At 45.3% G+C, this 20334-nt stretch overlaps 1 protein-coding gene across 2 annotated transcripts; it reads right to left on the minus strand.

Moving 5' to 3' along the window:
* Positions 1 to 458: 458 nt before the first annotated feature.
* Positions 459 to 11616, minus strand: LOC136387181 (apolipoprotein L3-like). 2 transcript variants are annotated; one of them, XM_066358256.1, is made up of 5 exons: positions 11512 to 11616; positions 11148 to 11205; positions 8642 to 8729; positions 5578 to 5704; positions 459 to 2074 (listed from the first exon to the last, which is right to left on the minus strand). In XM_066358256.1, the coding sequence occupies exons 3-5, from the start codon at positions 8649 to 8651 to the stop codon at positions 1144 to 1146; spliced, it is 1068 nt and encodes a 355-aa protein (XP_066214353.1). In that variant the 5' UTR covers positions 8652 to 8729; positions 11148 to 11205; positions 11512 to 11616; the 3' UTR covers positions 459 to 1143. The 2 variants fall into 2 exon arrangements, with proteins under 2 accessions (XP_066214353.1, XP_066214352.1); XM_066358255.1 differs by lacking the exons at positions 11148 to 11205; positions 11512 to 11616 and adding an exon at positions 8915 to 8955.
* Positions 11617 to 20334: the final 8718 nt, after the last annotated feature.

A 20334-nucleotide genomic window follows, 5' to 3' on the forward strand; every position in this document is an offset into this window, starting at 1 on the left:
GGCGGGGCAGGCATTACAGAAACTTTAACTTTCTCCCATTTTCAACATATCAGTAATTTTGGCTTTCTCCTGCTTATTCTTCCATCTCTCTCTCTCTTTATTCATGACCCCAATGCCTTTTTTGGTCCAAAATAAAGTTTCTCCTCATCTCCTCACTCCCTTGTCCCCTCTCTTTCCTTGGTTCAGGCTCCACATTCCATCCTTCTCTCTGACCCACCTCCCATCTGCATTAGGCATTAACCGCACCCCCGACCCCTTGCTGGGCTCAGCTATAGAAATACCAAACTCCTTACTACCCAGTTCCGTAAATGTTACCTCGCCCTCTTTTCCCCCTCTGACAACATACCGCCACACTTTTGTCTCACATGTGCCTGTCGTGAGCCAGCACGACTCATCACTTTGCGGGTCTCCAGTGGGAATGGCGGAGCATTCGAAAATAAACACAGAAAGAAAAAGGATGAGATTGGGAGGTCTTCTCATGGCTGATGGCCTATACCAAAAGAGCCTGTGCTCCCAAAAGCTTTATTTTTATAATGTAGAGCAAAGTCATTTGCAAAAACAAAGAGAGCTCAGATACAAAGTCACATTTCTGAGGCAAACCAAGAATTCTCCCAAGTGCAGAAAACCCCCACCATGCATAACATCTTTTTTCCCCCCATTTTATTTATTTACTTATTTATTCATTTTAGAGAGGAGAGAGAGTGAGAGAGAGAGAAAGTGGGGAAGAGCAGGAAGCACCAACTCCCATATATGCCTTGACCAGGCAAGCCTAGGGTTTCGAACCGGCGACCTCAGCGTTCCAGGTCACCGCTTTATCCACTGCACCACCACAGGTCAGGCCCATGCATAACATCTTAACTTCACAAAACAAAGGGTAAAAAGAAAACTGCCTCCAGTCTCTTCGAGAGGGACATGGGGGATGGGACGGGTAGAAACCATCAACATCACAACTACCAGGGAGGTGTGAGGAAGGGTGTGTAAACAGCCCTTACCAACTTAATCAACCAATCAGGTTGTGGGGAAGAGCTTAGCCTTTAGCAGCTTAAGCAAGTGAGGTGGGGGGATGGGCAGCAAGGACCCTGTCAGCTTACTGTCAGTCTCTCACACCTCTGTCCCCCAAAACTCTAAACTGCAAGGACCCTGTCAGCTTGCAGTCTCCCACACATGCCCCTGCTCCCTGTCCTGGCTGGGGATCACGGAGTCTGGCACTTCTGCAGACACCTGTGAATGAATATAGGTGAGTGTCTCCAACCTGCCTCCCAGCTCCTGGGCCTGCTGCCGCAACTCTGCAGCCACCTGTGCCTTTGACCCCTCGTGCAAGTGTATTGACTCCTTCACAAGGCTGATCACATCTATCAGAAGGAAGACAGCTGCAGTGGTTAGACCTGAGATTTTGGCTCCTTTGGTCATTGCCAGAGCAGTGCCTCCAAAGGTTTTCTGTAGCTGCTTGCTGCGTTGGGCCGAGACTATCCCAGGGGTTGCGAAGAGCTTGGCCTCAGCCGCAAGGACAGAGCTGGAATTGACCAGCTTGAAGGCACGGACGTTACTGACAATGTCCAGCAGGGACTGGAAGCACTTCTTGGCTAAGGAAACAATTTGCGGCGTGCTGTGGCGTAGAACTTCCATGACCACCTCCCTGTTGTCGATGTCACTTGACACCAGCTGACTGGCTTTTGCTTTTGCTGACTTGTTGTTTGAGTAGTCCACGATGCTGGTGGACACACTGGTCACAGCAGCAGCTGTCCCCAGTCCAATTCCAGTTGCCACAAGCACCAGACTGGCCCCTGCTGTCACGGGTGCCAGAGAGACGCCCAGGATGGTCAGAATGCCAGACACAGCGCCGGTGGAATTGGCCACCACTTTGGAGATGGTGCAGTCCTTGTGTACCTTGTCAACCTTGTCAGCCAGTGCATGGAGCTTTCCTATGTTCTCTTCAAGCTTCTGTTTTAGCTGAGGAAACTCACTCAGAAACTGCTCCCTATGCAGCTGGTCCTTTGAGAGCATGTCTTTGTCCTCTGTGGCCATGAGATTTTTCAGCTGGTTTAAGTCATTATATAGTGCATCTGCCTTCATCCTGTAATAAGGAAGGTCAAGTGATTAAGAAAGGTAGTTTGCTTACCTGTAAAATCGGTTCCATCTTGCATAATAGTAATAGCTCTGACAATAAATCAAATAGAAAAAAATTTTACAAATGCAAAAAATTTTTCTTACATATTTTGTACCTTGTAGATACTCCATAGTATTTATTCAATCAGGTACTAAATGAGAAAAAGTCCTCTTAAGTATTTGAAAAAGACAACTTCTCATTCAATGGCAGGTCAACACCACCACCACAGTGTCTGTAGGGTGGGCATTACGAGCATGAACACAGAGAAGTGGGCTGGGGCAGAGGAGCCTTCATTCAGAAAACCTCAGAGTATGGTGAAGACTTATCCTGACCCACAGAGCTCTGCCCTTTGCCCTTGGCTACTGGGAAGTGATCTCTAGGTCCCTAGAAAGTCCTGGCTGATGGGAGTGTCATTTTTGCCTGGCATATGGACACTGGACAGTCTGACAAGGTGACATGTCATGGAGGCTTTGGATCAGGTGTTACCAGATCTAGCCTATGAAGGAACTAGAAACTAAAGGCATTAGTTAGACCTCCAGGAGGGGCTGGGACTACAGTCAGCCACGTGGGCAGCATGTGACCGGCCCCAAAAGACTCTGCACACTGAGGCTTGGGTAGAAAAAGACTGCCAGGTTTACACTAGGCTCTCCGAGCCTCTTCTCCATTAGGCCTTGACCTTCCATGCTCTACCCCTGACAGCCTATGTTTTCCAATCTTAGCAAGAATCCTGCTACAACAGTTTAGTGAGATTCCCCCCACTTCTGATGTCTGATTTCCTTTGATATCTGATCAAATTCCTCACTCCCCAACTTTGACACATAAGCCCTGATCTTCTTCTTCTTCTTCTTTTTTGTGACAGAGACAGAGAGAGACTGATGGGGAAGACAGACAGGAAGGGAGAGAAATGAGAAGCATCAATTCTTTGTTGCAGCATCTTAGTTGTTCATTGATTGCTTTCTCATATGGGCCTTGACCAGGGGGGCTACAGCAGAGAGAGTGACCCATTGTTCAAGCAGGCGACCTGGGCTCAAGCCAGTAACAATGGGGTCATGCCTATGATCCCATGCTCAAGCCAGCGACTTTGGGGTTTTGAACCTGGGTCCTCTGTGTCCTAGTCCGATGCTCTATCCACTGTGCCACTGCCTGGTCAGGCTCCATGAGCTGCCTTTAGCAAAAATCCCCCTACCATGACACCTCCTCTTAGTAATTTTCCATCAACTTACCCCCTCCCCTGCTGGTTGGCTACAAATGCCAGGCTGTGTTTGCCAGATTGAGTTGAGCCCAATCTCTCTACTCTATTTTTAGAGTCTTCACATGGATCACAATGGTCTTGGATAAGATCTGCCTTACCATTTAACAAGTGCCAGGCCAACTCTTCAACATGGCGAGCTTCCTTGACTGGCCATGCTCCATGTGCATGGTAACATACTGAATAGAAGACAGTGATGCATCCTGAGGACCATGGAAGCTTCACATTTAAAACCCTCCCAGGCTCCGCCCCATACATCTCTCCCTTTGGCCGACTGTGAACTGATACTTCCTTGTAACCAGCTCTAACTGTGGTCGTTGACAGTTTTCAGGGAGTGCTGTCAGTCCTTTTGGGACAGTGTTTTACAACCGCTGGTCTGTGGAAAGGTCCACCAGAAATTTCATTCTGGTCCACGAAAGAGTGAACCGCCCTGATGTTGTATGAAGATTACAGACCCAGAGATCTCAAATTTCACATACAGGGTGATTTCTACCTAGCTGTCCGTGAAATAATTGTCATGTTTTCACCAGTCCCCAAGTATAAAACGGTTGAAAACCACTGTTTTATGAAACTACTGAACATGAGGGTGGTTTAGGGAACTGCCCAAATATGTTATCAGTGTCAAAAGTAAGGGCTGGCTTGGGGATTAGGTCCTAAGACTTTGCATTTTGGCTGAGAACTCAGAATTAAACAACCACAAACTAAGAGCCAGAAGGCTACTTAGTGATCATTTTGCCTGGGTCTGCTCTCTGTCAAGCCTGATGCCCTCTGACCTTCCCAGCTAAAGGTCACTGGGTCAGCCACCGCCCCAGAGAACAGGGAAGCAGGGGATCTGCTACTAACCTTGGTGCCCCTCGGACTCTCCAGCCCACCACCCAGTACCCCCGACTTCTCAGGTGTCACCAGCCTAACTCACACCTTAGCAGGTTATAGCTTCACGTGTGTGCACACCAAGGCCATGTCCAACTTACAGGCTCTCTTCAAGACACATGAGACTTAAACGATGCATATGAGTGGCTAAGCCTGAGACCTGCAGTTGGATGAGCTGGTGCAGGAAGCACATTCCTCTCTGGTGGGATCTGTAATGCCACTCAGGATCCCTCAAATTACACAAAATTGGCTGCCACCCACGCTGATGTTGGAAGCCGGCACGATGGCACACTGCCTTCCCACTGACGGGGCTCACTCTATGTAGAATAGAAGAGGGTCCCAAAAGGCAGTCAGGCCCCCCAAGGCGAGGCAGGGGCGGGGGACATAATCACCCACAGCCCTCTACCCAGCAGTGGAGGGATCCAATCAGGGCGGGAGGAAACGCCCCTCGCCCACGCACGGACCTCCACTCGGCCCGGCCTCTTTGGTTTTGTGCCCTACGTGCCTCAGCTGCCTCACTCTAGTCCGGCCCCGCTGCCCAGCCTTCCTACTAGTCCTCCAACCTGGGCCCACCCTCACTCCAATCTGACCCCCAGCTCTGACTAGTCCCAGCCTTCTGGGCTTCTGGATAGGGTGACTGCACTCACCTACTCAACCTGACCCCGCAGTTCACGCTAAGGCTTTCACCACAATACTATCAGATTGACCTGTGATTCCCACTGAGGAGACAGGTGACAAATCAGAGACTCTAAGACATAAGCCCAGAGCCGAGCAGAGAGAGAGACTGGGGATTCAGCCCAGCTCGGTCCAGCTGCACTCCAGCTTTCTGAGCCAGCAGGACCCCGCACTGTTTCTATGATTCCTGATTTAGGGAGAAAAGGTGCTCTGGCCAAAATCTCCAGCGCCACAAACGGTGCCAAGATTTCTCTGGCTTGTTGCAGAGGAAGTCCTGCTTAATGCTCATCTCTAGGAAGAAGACTCTTGACCCCTGACATTTCCCAACAAATTAAAGTTAACGCTAATTGAGCACCTACTATGTGTCAGTCACCAGGCTTTTAGTTTACATGCACTATCCTAGTTTCCTCACAAGAAGACTGAACAGATGAGAAAGACAGAGAGAGGACAAGTAACCTGTCTATGTGCATGTAACCTTCCTGCTGCCGGTTTCATCTCTTCTCAACCTGAGCCACTCACGGCCGACCACTGAGACGAAGGAGACGTTCCTCACAGGCTGTGCGAAGGAACATATTCAACCCCAACCACAGGGTACTGCCTGGAGGACGTGTGCCTGGCAGAGGCACTAGATCGGGAGGAGAGCTGAGTGACCACACAGGCATCCCCTGGAGGTTACCTGGACAGACTGGTGGCACCCACAAATCTCTCCCAGGCTTCATCACTCAGCAGGTGTTCCAGGTTCTCTACTTTCGTTGGGTCCAGTAGAAACTCAACGGCATCAAGACAGTCTTGACAGAAAGTCTCTAGATGGAAAGTAAAAAGAATAAGGTTAGAAGAAATCATGGTAAAATGTATTATGGTAGTAAGTGTAAATAAGGTGGATAAATGTTCACCGTCCTGTCACCTGGGGTACTTTTGATGGAGTCACCTGGTGTTATGAACTGAACCGTGTCCCCCAAAATTCATCTTTTGAAGCCCTGACCACCCAATGTCACTATATTTTGAAATTACCTTTAAGGGATAGTCAAGGTTAAATGAGGTCATAAGTGTGGGGTCCATAACCAATGTGACTATTGTCCTCACGAGAAGAGGGAGAGACACCAGAGATCTCTCTCTCCCTCCCCGTCCCCCATGCACAGAGAAAAGCTTTGTGAGGACAGAGCAAGAAGGCAGCCATGTATAACCACAAAGAGAGGTCTCACCAGAAACCAACCCTGCCAGCAACCAACCCTTGATCTGGGACTTCTAGCCTCCAGAATTAACTCTCATTCCTGGGATTTAGATGTGTTTAGAAATTTAGAATTTTTAGTCATTAGGAAAGAGAGTCCAGGGCACATGTTATATTATTTACCACCTCCAGCAAGGGTAGGCAGTGCCCTGTACACAAATGCATTCATGTTTTGACAGTGAAAACAAATGACTATTCACCTTACATGGGATAGATTATGTGATGACTATAAGGAATCTCAAGTCAGTACAGAGCAAGGCGACTGCTCACATACATCGCCGACAATGTGTGACTCTCAGAGAGTTGCAGATTATGGAATTGCGGATAAGAGGCTGGGGACTGCTATGTATTTTTTGTGTGCAGGCACATGACGTAAAATGTGTTACCTGCTATCTACACACGAGACGTTATTCTTTTTTTTTTCTTTTTGTGACAGAGAGAGGAACAGATAGGGACAGACAGACAGGAAGGGAGAGAGATGAGAAGCACAGTTCCTCACTGCAGCACCTTAGTTGTTCACTGATTGCTTTCTCATATGTGCCTTGACCGGGGGGACTACAGCAGACCGAGTAACCCCTTGCTCGAGCCAGCAACTTTGGATCCAAGCTGGTGAGCCTTGCTCAAACTAGATGAGCCCGCGCTCAAGCTGTCAACCTCGGGGTTTCGAACCTGGGGACTCCACATCCCAGTCCGAGGCTCTATCCACTGCGCCACTGCCTGGTCAGGTGAGACAGTATTCTTTTTTTTTTTTTTTTTTCATTTTTCCGAAGCTGGAAACGGGGAGGCAGTCAGACAGACTCCCGCATGCGCCCGACCGGGATCCATCCGGCATGACCACCAGAGGGCAATGCTCTGCCCATCTGGGGCGTCGCTCTGTTGCATCCAGAGCCATTCTAGCGCCTGAGGCAGAGGCCACAGAGCCATCCTCAGCGCCCGGACCAACCCTGCTCCAATGGAGCCTTGGCTGCGGGAGGGGAAGAGAGAGACAGAGAGGAAGGAGAGGGGGAGGGGTGGAGAAGCAGATGGGCACTTCTCCTGTGTGCCCTGGCCGGGAATCAAACCCGGGATTCCCGCATGCCAGGCCGACACTCTACCACTGAGCCAACCGGCCAGGGCATGAGACATTATTCTTACTGCACAAAAAAGGAAGCCAACTGCAGATGGGATAAGTGGCAGCCCAAAACCAGCAAGCAGGAGCTTAGAGGCTGACTCCACGGCCCACCGTCAGACATTCTTTATATCATGTTGTGTTTCAAAATTCATATGATTCCTGCATTCTACCCTACAGTATACCTATGGGGCATGGGGGCAATATGAAGTTTCAGACTACACACCATTGCTTGTGTAAAGTGCCATGCAAACAGAATTCCTCCTGCTACTTACAGAACCCCAAGACGGGCTGTGGAGGGGGTGTCTTTGGCGGGTGGGGAGCTGGACCCTCAGCTCTAATCCTGTGATCAAGCAGTCACCTCTCCCCCAGGCTGGTCTCAGAGGACACAGCTCCCATTGGCACCTCTGACCTCATGCTGGTCCACCAGCTCCAGCCCTCCCTCAGGGACCCCCAAGCTTGCTCCAGAGCTCCTGTCTTCTGATCTGTCCTCCCCTCCCTTATCCTGCCATGTGAGCAAGTATTTAGTATCTTCCTCTCTGGGAGGCTGGTTTGGTTGCCAAGGCAATGCACTGAGTTGGGTGTGTGGAGGATTGTTTTTTCTTTTACTTGCTTCATTCACTAAAGGAGAAAGGAACCAGTACCTATGGAGGGAATCCAGAGCACAAGCCTGTGTATTTATTGTCCTTGCCGGGTAGCACAGTGGAATGTAGCATCATCCCAGTATGCCAAGGTCATGGGTTCAATCCCATCAGGGCACATACAAGAATCAACCAATGAATGTATGAGTAATTGGAACAACAAATCCATGTTTCTCTCTCTCTCACTCCTTTTCTCTAGCTCTCTAAAATCAATTAAAAATAAAAATAATTTTTAAAAAGAAATAAAAAAATACCCATGTATTTTTTGACAGGGTGGCGGTGGGTTGGGGAAATAACAAAGCCGGCCTCTGTAGGGGTCTTTGAGATCAATAGAAGCACTTTCTACCTGAGACAGTCACACCTGGTAAGCAGGTGCTTATAATTGGGAGGTTACGTCTGGCACGAACACAGCCGTGCAGGGTGGGGGTGCTACAGAGGGAGAAGGCTTCCACCTGGAACAGCAGGCCCAGGTAGAGGGGATAAGAGACTTCCACCTTCCCGTGGGCTGTCCTGGCCTCTTCTGAGTCATTAGATGATGGCAGGGGAAGGGAGGTAGTGAGCATCCCGAGTTAAGGACCAGGGACATGTTCCCCCTGACAGACTCCAGGTTGAGGGACTCTCCTTCTCCCCTCTTGGGGGCTCAAGGACACTCACTAATCCCCTTCAAGGTTCTTGATTCCTGTGTAGTTAAATCAGCCTAGAGGTGCTACCCTCAATTTCCGGTGTTAAGGAGGAACCAGCCAGAGAAGAGGAAGCTCACTACCTGAGGTCATGGTGTCAGCAGAGGGCTCTCAGCAATTTCCCTTCAGCTCACCAGTCTGTGCCCGGCTGGAAGGAGGTGTTGCTTCACCCTTGGGGGAGAGAAAATAAATTGTGGGGTCGAATGTGAGCCAGCTGTGACAACAGGGCCCAGGGCGAGGGCCCAGGTCTCTCGTGGTTCCATCTGGGGTGGCCACAAACACCAAAATGGACTTAACCTGATGTGTTCCTCTGTCTTCTGGACTCTGCTAGCTGCTATGTAAGAGAAGGTACTCACCTCACTCCGGCTCACTCCAGGCCAAGTGACAGCCCCAGTGTCCCGTTGGGGCACAAGGAGAAAACCATCAGACAAGGAGACTAACATCTGAGAAGTAATAAAACCAGAAGTGATAAAACCAAACACAGAAAAGAAGATGAAAAAACGTTTTGGAAATTACCTGAGGTTGGGAACACTTGTGCTTACAAACCCATAAAGCTGACGTTGGTCATGCATCAATGTCAGGGCTGCTCAGTGTTCCTTCATCATATACTCGCACACGTTTCGTGTGGTGGGCATCATTGTGGCTCCCAACGTCTAGATTTGCACCTAAACTCAGGTGAGCCCAAGTTTTCACAACAGTGTTAAAACCTGGACTTGAATCCAAGCCTTTCTGATCCAGATCCCATGTGCCTAAGGACTATGCTCTACTCTCTTTAATATACAAAAATGTTTAATAATGTGTATATGTTTATTTGTAAATGGGCTCTTCACATTCCAAAACAATGTTTTGCACCCTAAGTCCAAGCCTCTGTTTCGATAAAGATCATTCTTTTTTTAAACATTTTTTATTACGGTAAAAAAAAAAAAAAGTACATAAAATTGACCATCTTAACCATTTTTAACTGTACAGTTAGTTCAGTAGTGTTAAGTATATTTACATTGTTGTACAACCAATCTACAGAAAACATTTTCTCTTGCAAAACAAAACTCTGTCGCTACTAAACAATAACGCCCCTCCCTCCGCCCAGCCCCTGGACGCGCTGCCTTTCTATATCCTGTCTCTATGGATTTGACTACTGTAAGTACCTCACATAGGTGGACTCATGCGGTATTTGTCTTTTTGTGACTGGCTCATCTCACTTAGAATAATGTCCTCAAGGTTCGAGCACATTGGAGCATGGGTGGGAATTCCCTTCTTTTTAATGGTGATTTTTAGAGAATTTTTAGAAAGTTTTAAATGCTCTGCAGAATAACTGTTTCTTAGTTTCTTTTATGAATTTGAAGTTAAGGAGGAGATATAAGGAAGAATACATAAAGGTGGGAGAAAGCCAGGTGAGGACTGGATTACAGGAGAGTTAACAAAACTGTGCTCTCTTGAGGGTGGTTATTTCAAAGCTGTGTTAAGCTAGACGCACAGAAACAATGGACAGTGCTTCCTAAGAGAAAGATATGTCTTTTACTAAAATGTTATATGCCTGGGGTCTGACCTGTGCTGGCACAGTAGAGCATTTATCTGGAATGATGAAGTCCCCAGTTCAAAACCCTGGGCCTGCCCGGTCAAGGCACATAAGAGAAGCAACTATTGTAGTATAAGTTGATGCTTTCTGCTCCTCTTCCTTCCTTTCTTTCTTTAAAACAACAAACAAAATGTTATATAACTGTGGTGTGGTCACCAACCATGACCTGCCCAGTTAGGAATTTATATTAAAACACTCTGGGAGCTTATAGTTAGCGCCTGAGGCTGATTCGCTGGCACAAACTGAGCTATCCTCAGCAGCCCAGTCACCCAATCGAGCCACTGGCTGTGAGAGGGGAAGAGAAAGAGAGAAGGGGGAAAGAGAAGGGAAGAAAAGCAGATGGTCTTTTCTCATGTGTGCCCTAAGAACGGATTGAACCCAGGACTTCCCTACGCTAGGCCCACACTCTATCCACTGAGCCAACTGCCCAGGGACAATGTTGTGCTTCTTTGTGACAGCTGTAGGGACCCACTACATATGTCCTGCATCAGGAGAATGACAAAGATAACGACAAAAAAGAGGAGAGGGAGAGAAAGAAGAAACAAAAAGCTTCTACAAAATCAATCAATAAATCAATCCCAAAGCAATCTAAATGCACACCAGAAGAAAAAACTATAAACATGAGGGAAGAAATGTTAAAACCAATGTTGACTTGTGGAAACACTGGTAATCAAGACACAAATCCCAGAAGCCATAAAGAGAATTGGTTTGACCTCTTAAAAATTAAGAACTGCACAAGAGTCTGGCCTGTGGTGGCGCAGTGGATGGAGCGCGGACCTGGAACGCTGAGGTAGCCCTTCAACACCCCAGCCTTGCCAGCTCAAGGTACATAGAAGAGATTAATGAACTACTAAAGTGATGCAACTATGAGTTAATGTTTATCTTTCTCTCTCTCTCTTAAATCAATAAATTAAAAAAAAATTCTTTTTAACGATTTATAAAAACTGCACAGGATACCATAAACCAACTCAGAATACCACGAGAGACCAGGACCCGCTACATGAAATACTCACCGTAGACGAAGGGTGTCTATCCACAACACACAAGAGCCCGCAAATCGATGTTTAAAGACTGAAACCAAGTTTTTTTTCAATGGGTGGGAGAGTTATATTGAGTCACCCTAATCTCTTAGGCCAGCCCCACTTGCTGCCCTCGTCTTCTGGATCCGCCTTCCCAATAATTTCCGCTCGCGATTAATTACCAGCGATCAGAAGAGCCTCACCCTACGCCCCGCGCCTGGCCCTGCTCCGGGCCTCTTTCTGGTTCGCCTGGCCCCGCCCCGCCCGGCCCCCCACCCCCTCCCGTGTCCGCACGGTCTCTGTGCCCCTGCCCCGAGCACGGGCCGCCGCCTCCGCGGAAACTGAACTCCTAGGTTACCTTCTCTTTTCCCCGTGAAGGGGCAGGCACTAGCCAAGTGAGGCTCGGAATCGTGGCTCTGACTAACCTGGTAACCCACTTAGAGAAAAACCCGGCCTCCGGAAATGCCCAAGTCCTCCTGGGGGTTGGGCTCTGCACTAGCAGACTTCCTCAACTGCTAACGCTCAAGGGAGCTGCCTGTGATATTGAATCGAATTTGATAATTAGGTGGACCTCAAAACTCCCTTATTCAAAAGGTGCTAAGAGGTGCATTAGAGATTCCCTCAATGATATCCATATTTCCCCTACTCCCAGGCCTTACTATTGTTAGAATCCATCGGAGTCCCAAAAGACCAGAGTAACAGGCTTTATTGAAAGGAAGAAAGGAACCCTGCCGGGCTGACTCCTAAGGAGGAGTCCTGCGCCAGGCACAGCCTGGGACCGTGGTTTTTAAAGGTTAGGGGAGGGGGAGTAGGAAGGGCTGTAGGGTTTTCAATCATCTAGGGCAGGGGTCCCCAAACTACGGCCTGCGGGCCACATGCGGCCCCCTGAGGCCATTTATCCTGCCCCCTGCCACACTTCTGGAAGGGCACCTCTTTCATTGGTGGTCAGTGAGAGGAGCATAGTTCCCATTGAAATATTGGTCAGTTTGTTGATTTAAATTTACTTGTTCTTTATTTTAAATACTGTATTTGTTCCCGTTTTGGTTTTTTTTTAGTTTAAAATAAGGTATGTGCAGTGTGCATAGGGATTTGTTCATAGTTTTTTTTATAGTCCGGCCCTCCAACGGTCTGAGGGACAGTGAACTGGCCCCCTGTGTAAAAAGTTTGGGGATCCCTGATCTAGGGCTTCTCGGCTTGTGACATCAGACATTCCTTTGTGGTTGGTCATCTGCAGCAAGCCCTGAAACGAGACTTATTGGCAGGGTTAAAGAAATGAAACCTAAGAACTATACACACAAATCCTTGTTTTTAAGTAAGAGCACTGCTTTACAAAAAAAAACTGGTGCATAAAAAGGACCAGAGTCCCCAGTCACAATGAGTGCAGTGCCTGACACCCTCCCGCAGAGAAATTCTGGTGTATTTTAGAAACAGAGCAAATAAGGGTTGAGTCTCCTCCTCCAATCCTCCACTCCCTCATAAGTGGGCTTGTTAAAAAGTTGATTGACACGAGGAAATTCATCGTCTTTGACTAGTTGTTAGCTTTATGTCAAAGGAGCTCTTTCCAGTGGGTAAACTGCAAGAATAATTAATACCCTGCTATGTGGTGAGGGTGATGATGTCCTGGTCTTAAGGCATGACACTGTGACTTAATAGGGTGGGGTAGTTGTTTTCCAGGGCAACAATAGGAATCAGTCTGTCAACAGATATGTTTTGAGACTCAGAATTTAGTGATAGCCTGAGACTATACAACGGCCACGCTGAAGAGAGCCCCAGCCCTCAGTGTGTGTCTTTGGCTGAGGAAGTGACACTTCCAGTTTGGGGTGTGTTGCTGGTGATCTCTATGATTTTTACACACATTGGAGGAAGTGAACTTTTCTGCTCTTATGCGAATATTTTGCTGTCATTTCAAATGGTAAGTCCGAAACTTGATTTCCTATTTTTCTTTCCAAAGCTAAGTCCACAGCCATATTCTGTGATCTGGGCTAAAGAGTTTGACTCTTTTTTTTTTTAAATCCCTTGTCACCATACTGTTTTCAGTTGCCCACATACATTTGACTCTGCCAAAATCTCTTCTCCCTCTTCCCTTCCTTTCCATTCCATCATTGTTCTTGTTAAAATAATTGTCATTTGAATAGTATTGACTTGTTATAGTGTTTGTTTTTAAAAAGACATGAGTGTATGAGACAAGCAGATTTGGGAATGGAGCCTAATTCTACCACTTTTAGATGTGGGACTTTTGGGCAAGTTACTCAACCTTTCTATATCTGTTTTTATTAGTAAAATGGGCCCTGGCTGGTGTCTCAGTGGATAGAGCATCAGCCCTGGCGTATGGACATCCAAGGTTCGATTCCCGGTCAAGACACACAGAAGTGACCATATGCTTCTCTCCTCCTCTTTATCCCCCTTCTCTCCCTCTTCCCCTCCCAGAGCCAGTGACTCAGTTGGTTTGAACAAGGCTCCGGGCACTGAGGATAGCTGGGTTGTTCTGAGCAAGTCAGCCTATGGCACTAAAAATAGCTCAGTACTGGAGCATTGGCCTCAGATGGGGTTGCTGGGTGGATCGAGCTCATGTAGGAGTCTGCCTCACTATCTCCCCTCCTCTCACCAAAAAAAATAAAGTGGAAATTCTATACTTTTCCTTCTTAAAAGGATTATTATCAAGATTAAATAATCATTGAGAGTATGTGTGGGAGCATCTAGTGGAATACTGGGCTCATAGTAGGATTAACTCAGTAAACATCGCTTCATACTTTTGACTGGAACTGTTCTAAGAGGTCTCCCATTCTTCTCATTCCATCTACACACCACTTAATCTTCCTAAAGCAAAAATTGGAGTTTGCCAATGACATTTTTCACAGAAATAGGACAAATAATTTTAAAATTTACATAGAACCACAAAAGACCCTGAATAGCCAAAGAAATCTTAAGAAAGAATAAAGTTGGAGCCATCATGCTTCCTAATTTCAAATGATATTACAAAGCTCTAGTAATCAAAACAGTATGCTATTGGCACAAAAACACACAAAAATCAGTAGAACAGAATAAGGAGTCTAGAAATAAGCTCATGCATATGGTCAGTTGATTTACAACAAAGGAGCCAGAAATATACAATGGAGAAAGGACAGTCTTTTCAATACCTGGTGTTGGGAAAACTGCACAGCCACATGCAAAAGAATGAAATTAAACTACTATACACAAAAATTAATTCAAAATAGACTAAGGACTTGAGTGTAATACCTGAAACCATAAAGTCCTAGAAGAAAACATAGTCACTAAGCTCCTTGACATCGGTCTTGGTGATGATTCCTTTGGAAAAATATAATAAGTAGGACTACATCAGACTAAAAAGCTTCTGCCTGACAAAGGAACTCAACAAAATGAAAAGGCTTTCTACTACATGGGAGAAAGTATTTACAAATCATTTATCCGATAAAGGATTAATACCCAAAATATACAAATGACTTATACAACTCAATAGCAAACAACTATATGATTAAAAAATGGGCGGAGAATCCGAATAGACATTTTTCCAAAGAAGACATACAAATGGTTAACAGATACGTGAAAAGATGCCGAACATCATTATTATCAGGGAATGCAAATCAAAACCACGATGCGAAACCGCCTCCTGCTTGTCAGGGTATTATCAAAAAAGACAAGAAACAAGTGTTGGCAAGGATGTGGAGAAAAAGGAACCTTTGTGTGTTAGTGGGAATGTAAATTAGTACTGCCATTATGGAAAACAGTATAAAAATTCCTCAAAAAATTAAAAGTAGAACTACCATTTGATCCAGCATTTCCATTTCTGATACTTATCTAGTGAAAATAACATATTTGAAAAGATATCCCCATGTTTACCACAGCATTTTTCAATAACTAGGACATGGAAGCAACCTAAATGTCCATAAAAGAAGGAATAAAGAAAAGGTGGTTGAAAAAAAAAAAATGAAAAGGTGGTTGAATACACAATGGAATACTATTTGGCCATAAAAAAGAATGAAATCTTGTCCATTTACAAAAATGCAAATTGGACCTTGATGGCATTATGCTAAGTGAAATAAATGAAAGACAAACACCGTATGATGTCATTTATATGTGTAATTTAAACAACAAAATACCAAGCTCATAGATGCAGTGAAGTTTGGTGTTTGCCCAAGGTGGGGGTGGGTGATGGGAGAAATGGGGAAAGGGGGTCAAAAGGTACAAACTTCTAGTTGTAAAATAAGTCCTGGATGTAATATACATCATGGTGACTGTAGTTAATATTGTATTGCATATTTGAAAGTTACTAAGAGTAGATCTTAAAAGTCCTCATCACAAGAAAAAAAAATTAACTAGACTTATTGTGATCATTTTGCAGTATATACAAATATTGAATCATTATGTTGTACATTTGAAACTAATACAATGTTGTCAATTATACTCCATGAAAAAACAAAAACAACTTTTAGTCTGACAAATAAACAAAATAATAGGTGGTTGAAGTTTTAGAATCATGAAGGAAATAAGTCAGACAGTGTCGACCACAAGATTTTGAATACCACAGGAAGCTGGGGGAGAGAGGAAAGGTAAGAGAAATTAAGATGTGTGTTTCACACATGGATCTCAGAGTTTATAAACAGTTTATTCAAGTTAGATGAATTCAGATCTATTACTGCCTCTGAAGTAAGGAAGAAAATGAATTTTCTTTTATTTTCACAGCGCTGTGACCTATTCTGGAATCCATCTGTTGAGATGCTTTATAGCAAATATGACAGGCAATCTTAAGACTGATGGTGTCTAGTTTAGCTGAAGACTCAACATTTTTATGCCAGCTGGAGTTAAACCTAGCATTTCAACATTGTTTTAAATGTTTTGTATCTAGAATTTGCAGAGGATGTTGGGATCAGTTCAGCTTTAAAATCTACATCTTTCAAAGCAAGAATGAATTTGTGCCTGGGGAAAAAAGGTTTGTAAATGAATGAATTATACCATTCGTTACAACAGACACTAGCAGTTTTTCCTATTTTAACAAGCTGACAAGAGCAGCATACAGAAGTCCATAAGATGAAACCTATTTACTACTGTGTAGATAAGGATTTGCCATATTATTTATTGAGCTTTATATCTTTTAAAGAAATATCTATTATATAAATATATATATTTATATATATATTTAAGTATTAAAATGGAGTAAAAAAGGAATTACTTTTCTGTTAAGCACTGATAGGTAAGTTGAAGATAAATGCTCATATGTATGCCTATAATTTATCTTTTTCTGAGTCCCTATATTTTGCGAGACAGAAAGAGGGACAAATAGGGACAGACAGGAGAGAGATAAGAAGCATCAATTCTTCATTGTGGCATCTTAGTTGTTCAGTGATTGCTTTCTCCCATGTGCCTTGACCAAGAGGCTACAGCAGACTGAGTGACCCCTTGCTCAAGCCAGCGCGACCTTGAGTTCAATATTAATATAAACAAGACAGCACTACCATTAGAAGCTACAAACCAACCTTGGTGTTCAGAAGCAGACTTACCTGTAACAGAGCAAATAAGGCCCAAGTGGCCTTTTGGATCTTCCTTGCTACTCCCCACCTCCATTTCCCATTTATCTTAAGGCACAGAGTAGATTTTTACAGACCTAATTATGCAGGTCTTAATTCCCTGGTAAGTCATAAAAGTACTGTTCTTTATGGACCTACCAGTTTCAGTAAGGGAAGGAATTATTACATCTGCTTTTCAAGAGCAAGATGTGATAGATTTTTTTTCCATCTTAACATGACATTTAGTCAATTTAGACTATTTAATAGTCAAACACTTGATTAAATGACACAAAGCTGCTCTAAATGTTTATTGAACTGAAATAAACTGCTATACAGTGTTGCACTAAATCAGCTCCTTTGAGTCCAATGGTGCTTTCAGATCTTCCAGCTCTGGAGAGTTGCACTTAAACAGCTGAACACTGGACTGGTTTGCTAATCACTTAGCAGTCTCACACATGAGCATCTAAACTCCCATTAAAGCAAAAATGTCATCAATGTAAAAAAAAAAAAAATTGGACTTTGTCACTTAACAGCTCAGAAAAACATCAGTGGTTTGATTCATTCCTTCAGCCAGCAAGCAAACAAAATAAAGTTTAAATTCCTCAGGTAGTTCCTGGCCAGTTGGCTCAGTGGTAGAGCATTGGCCCAGAGCGTGGGTGTCCCAGGTTCGATTCCGGCCAGGGCACACAGGAGAAGCGCCCATCTACTTCTCCACCGTTCACCCTCTCCTTCCTTTCTATCTCTCTCTTCCCCTCCCGCAGCCATGGCCCGGGCAGTGAGGATGGTTCTGTGGCCTCCACCTCTGGTGCTAGAATGGCTCTGGTTGCAAAGGAGCAACGCCCCAGCTGGGCAGAGCATCGCCCCCTGGTGGGCATGCCGGGTGGATCCGGTTGGGCACACGCGGGACTCTGTCTCTCTCCCTGCTTCTCACTTCAGAAAAATACAACAACAAAAAAAAGCCTTCAGGCCAATGTCCTGTGTTAGAACTAGACCCCACCCAACTCCTCTTACCACCCGCCACACTGAACCACTTTCCCCACCAGCGTGACTTTTAGGGTTGACCTTTTCCTGCCTGGCCAAATGTCTCACCCATCTATCTCTTTCTCTTGATCACTTTCTACATGGTATCATGTACCTGTGTACTTAGTTATTTCTTCTCCTAGATCAGCGGTTCTCAACCTGTGGGTCATGACCCCGGCGGGGGAACGACCGAAACACAGGGGTCGCCTAAAGCCATCAGAAAATGCATAATACATATATTACAGTTATGAAGTAGCCACCAAAATTATTTTTTGGTTTGGGGTCACCACAACATGAGGAACTGTATTGCGGGGTCACGGCATTAGAAAGGTTGAGAACCACTGTCCTAGATTCATGTTAACTCCCTCAATAGTATTTGTTGAATAAATAGATAGAATCATAGTATTTGCTCACCTACTTCCTCCACTCTGCAGAACTTTTCCGTTTTGAAAATTCGGATTTGTATTTATCATTCATTATCATACCTGTCCAAATGGTTAAAATAGGAATGGGAAGCTTTAATAACATTCTACAATTTGAAATTAAAAGCTAATTATTAAAGCTTAGTTCCCATCTTTTTTTTTCTTTTTTTTTTTTTCTGAAGCTGGAAATGGGGAGAGACAGTCAGACAGACTCCCGCATGCGCCCAACCGGGATCCACCCGGCACGCCCACCAGGGGTGACGCTCTGTCCACCAGGGGGTGATGCTCTGCCCCTCCGGGCGTCGCTCTGCCGAGACCAGAGCCACTCTAGTGCCTGGGGCAGAGGCCAAGGAGCCATCCCCAGCGCCCGGGCCATCTTTGCTCCAATGGAGCCTTGGCTGCGGGAGGGGAAGAGAGAGACAGAGAGGAAGGAGGGGGGGGGGGTGGAGAAGCAATGGGCGCTTCTCCTATGTGCCCTGGCCGGGAATCGAACCCGGGTCCCCCGCACGCCAGGCCGACACTCTACCGCTGAGCCAACCGGCCAGGGCCGCTTAGTTCCCATCTTTAAAATATCATATCTGTACCAAATTCTCCCAATTTCCTTTCTTTTTCACTGGCTTAACTCCAAGTCCATAACTCTATTACTAAATTGTTACAGAAGATATGAAAGCAATTTTACATGAAATGACACTCCACTTTTTTCTCTCAAGCAGTCTTCCTATTGCAGATTTCAGAATTACCACACTGTTTCGCTAAAACCCAGAAACTTCCTTTTTCTCTTTATTTAAAATCATTCCTAATTCCTCTAATTCTTAATAAACACTTAGGGACATTATTCTTTTACTGATACTGGCCTACTAGGCAGAGACCTTTAGCAGAGTCGGTGTTTCCTTAGTGTAACATATTTGGGAAATGAAATTTTATAAAGACTAATAAGATTTACTTTCAGTACAATTACAAGAAGGCTGTTACACCTCCCTCCCTTTATTGCCCTTGCACTGTGTTTGAAATTCATCTAGAGTTCCTCTCATTTCTTCATGATGGTTAGTAACTAGAACAATATGGCATCATGCACAAACTTGCACTTCACTTTCTTCCTCACATTATTAATGAATATGCTTAAAAGCTGTCTCTCCTAGCTCTACCGCTCCTGCTCTGATGAGCAATCATTCACTACTACGTCCTCACCAGTTTTAACCCAGTCATTTCGACCCATAAATTGGCTTGCTTCATGGTGGCGGAGGTAGGAAATCTGCATTGCCTCTTACTAAGAATACGTCCCACAGCCAGAAACTAATTCCAGAACTTGTCAGTTACACAGCATTGGATTGAATCGGCACCCACCGACCTCCAATATGGCAATGAAACAGACATCTCCTGGTCCTGAGTTATTATTTTCTTTCTGATGAGTCAGGAGAAGACAAATGTACTTGCTTTCTAGTTTTTAAATCTAGGTCGTTTTCATAGGGCTATGGACTCATGAGGCAGAACTATTTCTAATGGACTGGAGGGAAGGCAAGTTCTTTTGGTCATTAATGGTTTGATTTACCCAATCATCTCAACAGAGTATTCTGTATATTAAGCATTATTTAATCAGTTACATTGTACAAACAACCTTTAAACCAATCAGTATTGTTTTGTTGTTTGGTTTTGATATAGTTGGAGTGGTGGAAGGTGAGATGTGAACTTAAGTACTCAGAATATTTTTGCAGAATAATCAATATATATATATATATATTTTTGTTTGTTTGTTTGTTTTCCTGAAGCTGGAAACGGGGAGGCAGTCAGACAGACTCCCGCATGCACCCAACCGGGATCCACCCGGCACGCCCACCAGGGGGCGATGCTCTGCCCATCCGAGGCGTCGCTCTGTCGCGACCAGAGCCACTCTAGTGCCTGGGGCAGAGGCCAAGGAGCCATCCCCGGCGCCCGGGCCATCTTTTTGCTCCAATGGAGCCTCGGCTGCGGGAGGGGAAGAGAGAGACAGAGAGGAAGGAGGGGGGGTAGAGAAGCTGATGGGCGCTTCTCCTGTGGCCCTGGCTGGGAATCGAACCCGGGTCCCCCACACGCCAGGCCGACACTCTACCACTGATCCAACAGGCCAGGGCCATCAAAATATATTTTAACAATGACCTTTAGATCAAATTGGGCCATAACAAGGATGTGCCCCAAAATATGACAAGTTTTTATCCTAAAGATTTCACTTCCTCCATTTAA

The sequence above is a fragment of the Saccopteryx leptura genome, chromosome 1, assembly GCF_036850995.1.
Source record: "Saccopteryx leptura isolate mSacLep1 chromosome 1, mSacLep1_pri_phased_curated, whole genome shotgun sequence".
NCBI lineage: Eukaryota > Metazoa > Chordata > Mammalia > Chiroptera > Emballonuridae > Saccopteryx > Saccopteryx leptura.